Genomic DNA, 12332 nt, shown 5'->3' with positions numbered 1-12332 from the left:
CTATACTTAGACGACTGGCTCATCAAAGCCAGTTCTCTCACAAAGTGTCTACAGCACACTCGGAGAACAGTAAAAGTACTGCACGATCTGAGGTTCTGAGTAAATCTGTTGAAGTCCCATGTCCAACCATCCAACATGCAAACTTACTTGGGAGCCACTCTCGATACACAACGCTCTAGCCTATCCCAATCCTGGAAGGATACGCAATATTCAGGCTTTAATTTCCCAGTTTCAGCCCCACCACTCATTATCAGCTTGAGTATTTATGCAGCTACTAGGAATGATGGCGTCTTGCATCATGATAGTTTCCCATGCAAGACTTCAAATGTATCCCCTTCAGGAATGTTTAGCACGTCAATGGAATCAATCTCTGGGTCAATTGTCTGGTCTAGTGTTGGTGGACGGCCGCACTCATCGCTCTTTGCAGTGGTGGAATTGACAAAACTTATATAAAGGGCAGTCCTTCATAGACCCTGTTCCACAGACCGTGCTAACAGCAGACGCATCGCTCTCTGTTTGGGCAGCTCATCTCCAAACTCGCACAATTCAAGGCCTGTGGAGTCAAAAGCAACTTAACATAAATCATCTAGAGCTGCTAGCAATATTTCAAGCGCTCAAAGCCTTCCAGAATCACCTTGTGGGCAAAGCTGTCCTCATACGCACCGACAATATGACAGCCATGTATTACATACAGAAACGGGGGGGGGGGGGGAGAGACTCACTCTTTTCAACTGTCACACCTTGCACAAGGCATTTGAAAGTGGGCTATACATGACAAGATTTATCTCCTAGTGGAACACCTCCGAGGAGTAAACCATCAGCTTGCAGATCTGCTCAGCAGGCAAACACAACAGATTTACGAGCGGGAACTTCACCCTCAAGTTCTCCTCCCGTTCTTTCAAATGTGGAGCTTTCCAAAGATAGATCTGTTTGCCACACACCAAAATGCCCAAGCTTCGCCTCAAGATACCCACACCTATTATCCAAACTGGTCAGGGATATTTGTCTACCCTTTTCATTCCACTAGTGGTTCGGAAACTCAGCCAAACGTCCCTCAGGCTAATCCTGGTAGCTCCCACATGGGCCAGTCAACTCTCAGTAGTTTCTCATCAAAAACTACATCTCACATCCAGTTTTCTTATGCAGAGCTATGGAGAGATAAGACATCCAGATCCCAAACATCTCAACCTTGCAATCTGGCACCTGAAATCAGAGTTTGGTTATCTGAATCTTCCACCAGACTGTATTAATATCATTAAAGAGGCCAGAAGACCTACTACAAGAGCTTGCTATGCAGCAAAATGGAAGCAGTTTGTTATATATTGTAATAACCATATTAACCCTTTAGATGCTTCCTTTCAGAACATTATTTGTTATTTACTTCATTTACAGCAAACCGGTTTAGCGTACACATCCATACGCTTACATCTCGCTGCATACCTTCAAAATAGACAGCTTTCATGGAGGGACTCAAGAGTTATTCTACCAAGACCTCCGCCTCCCCCAGCGTGGAACCTTAATATTGTCCTTACCAGACTAATGGGTCCACCCTTTGAGCCATTGCATAAATGCGAACTGCAATTTCTCACTTGGAAAGTTGATTTCCTCATTGCGATTACTTCACTGAGGAGAGTGGGTGAGCTTCAGGAATTAACCATATAAGAGCCCTTTTTTCAAGTCTACCAAAATAAAGTGGTTCTTCGCACTAACCCCAAGTTCCCTACCCAAATTGGTATCGGTCTTTCACATCAACCAATCTGTTGAGTTACTTATGTTCCTTCCTCAACCAGAATCCGCAGCAGAACGAGCTCTACACACTTTAGATTTTAAACGAGCACTGTTATATTACATAGAAAGGACAAAACCTTTTCGCAACACTAAACAACTCTTTGTTGCTTTTACTCCACCACACAAAGGCAATCCCATTGCAAAATCAGGTATTGCATGGTGGATAGTTAAATGTATTCAGACATGGTATGCAAAAGCAAAGAGAACGTTACCAATTCCCCGCAAACTAGGGGCATCTATGTTTTTTTTAGGAGACATCCTGATAGCTGACATTTGTAAAGCTGCAACATGGTCTACATCACACACATTTGCAAAACACTGTTGTGTAGATGTGTTAGCCAGACAACAAGCTAATGTAGGCCAGGCAGTTCTTCACACACTTCTTCAAACTACTGCAACAGCTATAGGTTATTCTACTCATACTAACTCCATTCTCACCCTCTGCGGGAAAACAATCCAACAATGGAGTCGATGCCCATGCGCACTATCCCCGAAAGGAGGAGTCGTCTTACCTCGTGACTGGAAAGACTAGATGGCAGGAGTATGCAAAGCATGTGAATCTACAGCTCTACATGCCAAGAACAGATGCTTACTGGGTAAGTAGAATTTTCCTTTCAGTAGATGTTCAAAATTATGATAGTTAATCAAGTAAATCCGCAAATCAGTGTGGACTGCTCAGATGGGTATCAGCTGTTCTTTGCTTACGTTCTCCCACGGCCATTTTCATGGCACAGTCTAGATAAAATTGCACTGAAAACTGAACTTTAGCTTTTTTTTAACATGGTAATTCCTCCAAATAATAATGACCTCTTTTTTGACCATGTGACTAATGGTTCTTAGTGCTGAACACCAATATAAGACTAGTATATTGAATCCCAACATAAATATGGAACAAACGGATGCAGTTTCATTTTTATTGCACTATTTCAACCCTCTAAGCATGCCGACAGTTGCTGACCCAGGTACAAGAACAGGAACTATATAATGCTATTTTTATGGCTCTAAGAAGATTATGCTAGAATTAAGAGCAGCAGATTCAAGCTCTTCATGCCTTTTTCAGCAGTGTGCCAATGTATAAGTAGACCTTTTAGAAACCCCTATTTATTAGAATTGCCAGCCCTATTCCTGCTCTATGGAAATGCCTCATTGAGTGTCTGTTTCTCTCCATCTCCCACCAGGAAACAGTTGTTGGAGCTCAGCTCCCATCAAGAGAAGGAATTGGCTAATCAGCTATCCCAGTTTAAGGCCGAGCTGCTGGAACGTGATGAGAAGATGAGACATGTCACTGAGGATTATGAGATCAGGTGTGTTTGTGGGTAGCAGAGTAGAAAGAGTACTGAATTCAGGTATGCTGCTATGAGAAAGTGTGAGTGACAGAAGGTGTTGTACTTTAACCTCTGGTACTTAGTTGTTCAGCTTAAACTACCTACTGTTTTTCAAAGAGTATGCCCTAATTTCTTTGGAATACACCAGGTAAGATAGATATTAAGCTTCCCTATGTCTTATCATAACATATTACGGTAGGACACAAGATATTTTGAATAAAGGAAAGCCTTATTGGTGCAGGTGTGTTGCAGCAGTTCATAAGTGTGTATACATTAGGCAACTGGCAGGTGTCCCTTATTCTCAATTCCCCAGTCATCTGCGTCGGATAAATGCTGACATTTGTAGTCCTGGATAATAGTATCCACTTTTGTATGTGGGAACAAGACCACTAACCTTTTTGGAATGGGGGAGGCCCGGTGACCTTATAGTCCTCCAGTATTGGGGTGTCATTCATAGATTCACATGCTTGAATATTCCCCGTCGTCGGAGTGGGAGTCCCACGGTAAATAATATAGCAATATATACAGTCATAATATATATATATACATATACATAAGTAATCATATAAAAAACAGAGATATAAGTAAGTGATAAACATCAAGAATGTCCCTATATGAAATCTCCATAGAGATACATGGAAAGAGAAAAAAGACATTCGCAGTCTATCTCTGACATTATGTTAGTCCAAACTACGGCCAATCAGGCGCCAGCTCCTCTCTCGAACCTTCTCCTCAGAGCTCCTCACCTCAGATTTTCTACCGCACGTCGTGTGAAAGGGAGTCTCCCTGAGCTCTGCTCAGTTTTGTTCTCTTCAGCATGTCTTCAAGTAAGAAGTCTTTGTTTAGACCTTGTTCTTCTTGTGGAAAGCTACGTTTATTCTCAGAAGATCCACACAGTAAGTGTATTTACTGTCTTTACCCAGACCATGAATTGGCTAAATGTAAGTTCTGTAGAACTTTTTCTACAAAAACTCTGAAAGACAGGGAAGGCCGTCTCTTGCTGTGGCTCCAGAGACTTAAGGATAAAGATGAAGTGGTTTCTGAAGTAGAAAGCCTTACTTCTGGCTGTTCCCACACAGCCTCAAAGCGCAGTAGTATACAAGATTTACCTTCTCCTTTTCTGAAAAAGAGGAAAATGTCTTTGACTATGACATCTGCCACTTCTTCTTCTTTGACTACTGCTTTGTCGCCCACGAGACATAGTTCTCAGGCTGCTGAGGCTTCCACTTCCCAGTTTTCAGGAAAAAAACTGGCTTCATCGTCGACGAAGCTTCCGACGACGAAATCCACAATTTCCTGCTCGTCGACGGTGACTGACGACGACGTCAGCATCAAAATCGTCGACGACTGTTCCATCGACGTTGTCGGCGTCGACGATGATAATCAGTACCATCAAGACTGTATCAACTATATTACCTATTGCATCGTCGTCGACGAAGAAGGAAAAGATCTCGTCGACATTGACATAGTCGTCGTCGAAGGTTGTGAAATTGTCCTCGTCGACGATTATGTCCTCGATTGACCCGTCGACGAGTGTCCCGTCGACGAAGAAGACCTCGTCGTCGTTTCTGTGGACGAAGGTTCCGTCGACGAAGGTTCAGGTTCCGTCGACGAAGGTTCCGTCGACGAAGGTTCCGTCGACGATGGTTCTGTTGACAAGTCCGTCTACAAAGATGTCCTCAGTACCTTCTATGTCTCCGTCGACGATGGTTCTGTTGACAAGTCCGTCTACAAAGATGTCCTCAGTACCTTCTATGTCTCCGATCCCGTCGACTGCAGTCTCTTCGGTGAAAATAAAGATTAAAAGGACGACTTCTGCTCAGAGGTCCTTAAAAGATCACATTTCTTCCACGTCTACAGCACCTACTTCATCTTTTGCCGCTGTTCCTTTGTTACCATTGCCACCGAGTTCTCGACCAGATATGTCGGGTGAAGTTATATCGTTGGAGGATTCCCACCTTCCTTCTCCATTGTTTGCCACTGATTCTGATCAAGATTCAGAAGAAGGTTTACCTGAATCGTTTTAGACGGCACGCAGTCCCTCAGATTTAATAATAAAATGCCAAGAGGATAGTAGTGAAGATGAGGAACAATTTTATCAGGAAGAAATTCCTACAGAAAGGCAAACTGCGACGCTACCACTGTCCCTGATAACAAATCTTCAACTCATGTTGGACGATTATAATCGGCGGTTTCCTTTATCACCACAAGAACCCAAGGTTCTAGAGAGGAGCTGGCGCCTGGAACGAAACCCTCAGTTTCTAAGACCTGCTGGTTTCAAGAGACCAAACACACTCCTTGAGTGTGAGCTGGCGCCTGATTGGCCGTAGTTTGGACTAACATAATGACAGAGATAGACTGCGAATGTCTTTTTTCTCTTTCCATGTATCTCTATGGAGATTTCATATAGGGACATTCTTGATGTTTATCACTTACTTATATCTCTGTTTTTTATATGATTACTTATGTATATATATATATTATGACTGTATATATTGCTATATTATTTACCGTGGGACTCCCACTCCGACGACGGGGAATATTCAGGCATGTGAATCTATGAAAGACACCAATACTGGAGAACCACCTGTTTACAGGTAAGTAACAATTGTTCTTATGTCCACTTGCTTATCCAAGGAAATTAGTTTGTAAGAGATTTCTGCGTATGCCCCTTGAATCACATAAAATCTTCTTATATGCATGCTTGAAAGCTCTGGTACCTCTATCACAAACCACCTGAATATATTTCATATATTCAAGCCATGCTGATGTGATTTACTTCAAACTCAATTTTGACTGATAGACAGATGTCACCTCAAACATCTCAACACTTATACAATTGGGAAGATGTCTCTCTTTCAAGGAGTGTGTTTGGTCTCTTGAAACCAGCAGGTCTTAGAAACTGAGGGTTTCGTTCCAGGGCACCCTCATCAGTAGTCCTAAGCAAGGAATTGCCATGCCCATGTGCAGGATTGCGGAAAATTTTGCAACATGTATATCAATTTATGCGCGAGCATTTTTTGTAGACAAAAAGAGAACTTTGGAATGTGGCCATTTCTAGCCGTTCGCAGGCTACATTGATTTTCTTGTTCTAAAAATCTCTCCAATTATAGGGAAATAGTCCCCAAATATAAAATGACTAGAAATACCACTTGCAAACTTTTTTGAAAAGAGGAAAAATGAAAGGAATGCAGGGCGAAGCTAGCAGGTAGTTTGCAAAAGCAAAGCGGAAAAGAACTTGATCTAGATCTAATACGTTATCTCAGTTTTCATGGTCTACTTAGTAGCTGACTTCGGGGGCACCTGAGGGACTACTGGTGACCTTAAAGGTAGAGAAGTAGCAGGTGGTGCTAGAGAAATTCATTGCAAGATAGATGTTCGTGGGGTAGGAGTAGGTGACCGTGACTACAGACGTTATTTCTCAGGTGGGCGAGTATGCCCTGTCCTACTGTAAGTCTATAGAAGGTAGTACTGCTTTCTTTTTAATGTGAAATAACCAATCCACTGAAAGTCTCTTTGAAGGAGAAGCAGAATATATCATTGTTGTCAATCAAGTGTTTCCTTGGTGTTGATAGAGATGGCACTGACGTCGATGGAGGTGACCTTGATATCAAAGGTAGTCTCTACGTTGACTTGCTGTGTCTTTTCGAAGTCCTGGATGTACCGTGTCTTCATGGTGAGCATGATGCCACAGTTCCTGTCCTAGATGTTGAAAGCCTTGACACCGAACAGGAACATCATCTTTTTTCTTTCCTTCTGAGCTCTTTAGATCTAGATCTTGGGTTGTCCTTTGAGTGAGAGGAAGGCACTAAGGTAGATCGCAAATCCTCTCCTCACCCCTTGAAATCTCCTGAAGCTGCCTCCTGTAGTCTTTCCTGCAAACTGTGCCACTTGATTTTCTGTCTACCCTTCAGGGTCCTCCTGGGAATATTTTGACAATGAACGCAGCTTTCAGAATGGTGATTCTCTGGAATGCATGCAACCCACAGGTCATGGGAATCTGAATGGACTTTTTCTTGCCACAGATAGGGTACTTCACAAAAAGTGAAGACAGTCAGACTGGAAAACTAAGAATCTGAAAGAAACACGTTAGTTAGATTCCTCACCTTAGAATATCCCCAGGCGTCAGACTGGATCCGGAAGATTTTTCGTCAGCAATACCCCTTGCGCGTCGCTAGGTGTCGTCTGCGGCTCCGCGTCCGTCGTCGGCGTCGTGCGCCGGAATGACGTCGTCGGAGTACTTAGACGCCGCCCTCGCGCGCTGACGTCAGTTCTTCTTTTTTCCGCGCCAGTAAGCTACCCCTTTAGTCAATTTTTGACTAACTTTTTTGATCCTTTTTGATCTTGTCTCGACTCCGGTGCCGGTAGGATGCCTGGTTTTAAAGCCTGTGCTGACTGTAGCCGCTTGATGCCGGTTACGGGCCATCACCGCCGGTGCCTTTACTGCTTGGGCCTCGACCACGACGCGGAGTCGTGCTCGGACTGCAAGGCCCTGACCTCGAAGGCTAGACGGGAGCGGTCCCGTAAGCTTCTCGAGATTCGCCACTCGGCTCCGCGCGCCTCTCGATCCCGGTCCAGGAGGAGGTCCAAGAATCGGTCGCGGAGCCGCAGCCGACGTCACCATCGGTCGTCGGGATCCAAGTCTTCGGGTAAGTCGAAGCATTCCAAGAAGTCCAAGAGGCGACACCGCTCCTCGGACTCCCCTCGCCGGTCGCGCGACTCGGCCGAGGGTCAGGGTGGTTCCACCCCCGCGGCTCCGGCGGAGCCGCAGGCGCCGCGCACGTCCCCATACCCTCCGGTCCCTGGGACTGACGCGACGCCGGCGGAAGTCAGTGCCTTCCTCTTGGCCATGAGGAACCTGGCTCCGCCGTTGACGCCCGCTGGCGCGCCTTCGGGCCCCGCGGACCCGACTGGGCTGCCTTGCCTGCCGGTGGCTCCGGCCCCGGCGCCGTCGACGGCTCCGGCCTCGACGCCGCAAGCGCCCGAGGGACCCGTTACCGAGTCCCCGCCGACGCCGGTCGACCTCGTCACGCCTCCTCCGCCGGCGTCGACACCGGTACCACCCCCGACGCCAACGTCGACTCCGCTCGACGTCGAGCCCCAGTTCAGCCCCACTCCGGGCCCGGCGCCGGTACGGCGTCGATGGATGCCGCGTTCGGCGCCGCTAGAGACACATTATGTCTACCACCCGGCTCCGTTACTTTCTCCTGTATACCAGGAATCGGATGATGGGGACAACTGGGAGGGATCCGAGGATCCTATGGCCGTTCAGGCTCAACTGTCACAGGACTGGGCAGATGAACTGGGGGAGGCCAGTGGCCTGGATACCTCTCCAGACACTGGATTTGTCTCTCCTCCGACTGTGGCTTCGGAGGAGGGCGCTGCTTTCTCTGTGGTGCTGCGCAAGGCGGCCGCAGCCCTTGGGCTCGAGCTGCCTGCCGTGGCTGTGAAGACTAACGTCCTCACTGAGGTGCTTCAGTCTGCAGCAAGCTCCACTGAGCCTCTGCTGCAATTCAATGAGGCCCTCATTGACGTTCTGCAGGGCACCTGGTCCAAGCCCTCCACAGTTCCTCCTGTGGACAGGAACGTCGCCAGGCGCCACCGCCCTGCTCCGGGCGACCCCAGTTTTCTGTCCCAACACCCTACCCCTGAGAGCCTGGTTATCCAGGCCTCTACCTCCCAATCCTCTTTCCCGACCGCCCCGCCGGACCGGGATTCCAAGAGACTGGAACAGTTTGGCAAGAAGCTGTTCTCCTCCCTTAGTTTGGGCCTGCGGTCTTTGAACACTGCTTGTCTCTTGGACCGTTATTCCCACTCTGTGGGATGCGGTGGAGGACGTGCTGCCCCTGTGTCCGGAGGAGATCCGGACACGACTTACCCAGGCTCTGGCCGATGGGAGGGATGCAGCGCGGCATGCTATCCGATGTGGGCTTGACACCACGGACTCGCTGGGTAGGGCCATTTCTACCACAGTGGCGCTTAGACGTCACGCCTGGCTGCGGTCCACGTCATTTTCGGGCGATGTCCAGAGCACTCTCATGGACATGCCCTTTGATGGCACTCGCCTTTTTGGCGAGAAAGCGGACAGTGCGCTGAATCGCTGTAAGGACTCCCGGGCTACGGCCAAGTCCTTGGGCCTCTCGGCCCCGCGGTCGCAAACTTCCGCCTTTCGCCCCTTTCGTGGCCAAGGAAGGGGTGCCTCCTCACGTGCGCCTAGCCACCAGCCGCAGAACCAACCTGCGCGTGGTCGCGGTTTCCGCCGAGGCGGTTCCGGAGGACGACGAGGTCACCCCACATCCACCCCGGCAGCATCCGCCTCAAAGCCTTCCTAGTCCGAGCTTTCAGGCCCATTCCACGCCAGTGGGCGGCAGAGTTTGCCATCACCTGCTCCACTGGCGGTCCATCACATCGGACAGGTGGGTGCTGCAAATCGTCCGAAGGGGCTACTCCCTCCCCTTCGAGACGACCCCTCCAGCCATGCCACCGCAGCACCACCGTATCTCGGGGGATCATTTGAATCTTCTCCACGAGGAAGTTTCGGCCCTCTTGGCCAAGGGGGCCGTCGAGCGCGTTCCGAGCCCGGAAGTAGGTCGTGGTTGTTATTCCCACTACTTTCTGGTTCCCAAGAAGGGCAAAGGGGGCCTCCGCCCTATCTTGGACCTTCGGAACGTCAATGCCTTCCTCCGGAAGGAGAGGTTCAAGATGTTAATGTTAACTTTGGCTCAGGTTCTAGCTGCCCTCGACCCCGGAGACTGGATGGTAGCGTTGGACTTGCAGGACGCTTATTTCCACATCCCCGTCCTGCCGGCCCACCGGCGTTACCTGCGGTTCACGGTGGGCCAAGAGCACTTTCAGTTTACCGTGCTCCCCTTCGGCCTCACCAGTGCCACTCGGGTGTTCACGAAAGTGATGGCGGTGGTCGCAGCTCATCTGCGCAGATCAGGGGTTCCAGTCTTCCCCTATCTCGACGACTGGTTGTTGAAGGCGGGCTCGCCCCAGACAGTCGTCTCCCACCTCCAGACTACGGCGGATCTCCTGCATTTGCTGGGATTTTCCATCAACGTGCCGAAGTCACACTTGAGTCCCTCTCAGAAGCTCCTCTTCATCGGAGCAGTTCTCGATTCGGCGCAGTTCCGGGTCTATCCACCGGAACAGCGGGTCCGGGATATTCAGGCCCTGATTCCCATCTTTCGGCCTCTATCCTGGGTTGCGGTCAGGCTAGTGTTGCGGCTTCTGGGGCTGATGGCCTCCTGCATCCTACTAGTGCATCACGCCAGGCGGCGCATGCGGGCTCTGCAGTGGGACCTGAAGTTTCAGTGGGCCCAGCATCACGGCAACCTGTCCGACCGTGTCTTGATCTCGGAGGGCACTGCACAGCAGTTGCAGTGGTGGCTCACGGACCGCGATTGGGTCATGGGCAGAAGCCTCTCCCTTCCCCAACCGGAGCATGTCGTAGTGACGGATGCGTCCCTCTGGGATGGGGTGGCCATATGGGAGAGGCGGAGATCAGAGGCCTCTGGTCTCCGGCGGAGTCTCGCCTCCACATCAACTTGTTGGAGCTGAGAGCGATTCGACTTGCACTGAAAGCCTTCCTTCCCTCTGTCCGGGGAAGTGTCGTGCAGGTGTTCACGGACAACACCACTGCCATGTGGTATTGCAACAAACAGGGCGGGGTGGGGTCGTGGACCCTTTATCAGGAGGCTCTGCGCCTCTGGACGTGGCTGGAACACCATGCACCCTAGTGGTTCAACATCTGGCGGGCTCTCTGAACGCCAGAGCAGACGAACTCAGCCGCCGGTGCATGATGGATCACGAATGGCGTCTGAACTCCGAAGTGGCGCAAGGTCTCTTTCAGCAGTGGGGAGAGCCTTGGTTAGATCTATTCGCCACCGAAGAGAACGCGCAATGTCAGCAGTTCTGCGCATTGGAATTTCCAAGGCGGCACTCGCTCGGCGACGCTTTTCGTCACGAGTGGAGTTGCGGTCTGTTGTACGCCTTTCCGCCTATACCACTTCTGCCCAGAGTGCTGAAGAAGATCCGGCACGACCGGGCCCAAGTCATCTTGGTGGCTCCGGATTGGGCACGAAGGTACTGGTATCCCGAGCTACTCAGTATGTTGACCGATCCTCCGATACGTCTGCCCCTTCGGGAGGATCTTCTGTCGCAGCAGCAGGGGACGGTCCTCCACCCGAACCTGTCCAGCCTCCACCTCCATGCGTGGAGATTGAGCGGCGGCAGTTGATGCCATTTGACTTGCCTCCTGAATTCTGTGATATCATTCTGGCAGCCAGGCGTCCCTCCACAAAGACGGTATACGCCTGCCGGTGGAACAAATTTGTGGCATGGTGCACAGCAAAGGCTGTGGATCCCCTTTCCGCCCCTCTTTCTGAGGTTCTCCTCTTTCTTCTTTCTTTGGCCCGGCAGAGCTCTGCCCTGGGCACCCTGAAAGGTTATCTTGCTGCCATCTCTGCCTTCTTGCGGCTTCCTGATCAGCCTTCTCTTTTCAAGTACCCTGTGGTTACACGCTTTCTAAAAGGCATTACTCACACGTTCCCTCCTGTCCCTTTTGTAATGCCTCAGTGGGACTTGAATCTTGTTCTCACATTTCTGATGTGTGCTCCCTTTGAGCCTCTTCATAATTGTCCTCTTCGTCTGCTGACGCTTAAGACTGCTTTTCTGGTAGCCATCACCTCGGCTAGACGGGTGAGTGAGCTCCAGGCTTTATCTTCAAAGCCTCCTTTTCTCTCTGTTCATCCGGACAAGGTTGTCCTTCGGCCTCGTCCCTCCTTTCTTCCGAAAGTGGTGACTCCATTTCATCTTGGGCAGTCTGTCACCTTGCCCACCTTCTTTCCGCCTCCGCATCCTTCCAAAGAGGAAGAGAGGCTCCACCGTCTGGACCCAAAACGTGCGCTCTCCTTTTATTTGGACCGCACAAAGCAGTTCCGGGTGGACGACCAACTTTTCGTTGGATACGTGGGTGCTAAGAAGGGGAAAGCTGTGCACAAACGGACCATCTCTCGGTGGGTCGTTTTGTGCATCAAAATTTGTTACTCCTTGGCAAAAAAGGACCCTCCTGTTGGGCTGCGCGCCCACTCCACTCGGGCCACAGCGGCTACTACTGCTTTGGGACGGGGTGTCCCTTTGCAGGACATCTGTCAGGCGGCGACGTGGGCTTCGCTACACACGTTTGCCAGGCATTATTGCCTTGACAGCCAAGTC

At 49.9% G+C, this 12332-nt stretch overlaps 1 protein-coding gene across 4 annotated transcripts in view; it reads left to right on the top strand.

Annotated features, from left to right (window-relative positions):
- The window catches only part of CNTROB (centrobin, centriole duplication and spindle assembly protein), a 303393-nt gene that overhangs the window by 157584 nt on the left and 133477 nt on the right, over positions 1–12332 (top strand). For all 4 annotated transcript variants that reach the window (XM_085636906.1, XM_085636903.1, XM_085636904.1 and 1 more), the window contains exon 12: positions 2967–3092. In XM_085636906.1, the coding sequence (XP_085493032.1) occupies positions 2967–3092 (126 nt within the window). The remainder of the gene's footprint in view (positions 1–2966; positions 3093–12332) is intronic.

Source organism: Triturus cristatus, chromosome 12 (genome assembly GCF_964204655.1).
Source record: "Triturus cristatus chromosome 12, aTriCri1.1, whole genome shotgun sequence".
Lineage (NCBI taxonomy): Eukaryota > Metazoa > Chordata > Amphibia > Caudata > Salamandridae > Triturus > Triturus cristatus.
Note: the sequence above shows the minus strand (reverse complement) of the source record. Positions and strands in the feature narration are given on the sequence as shown.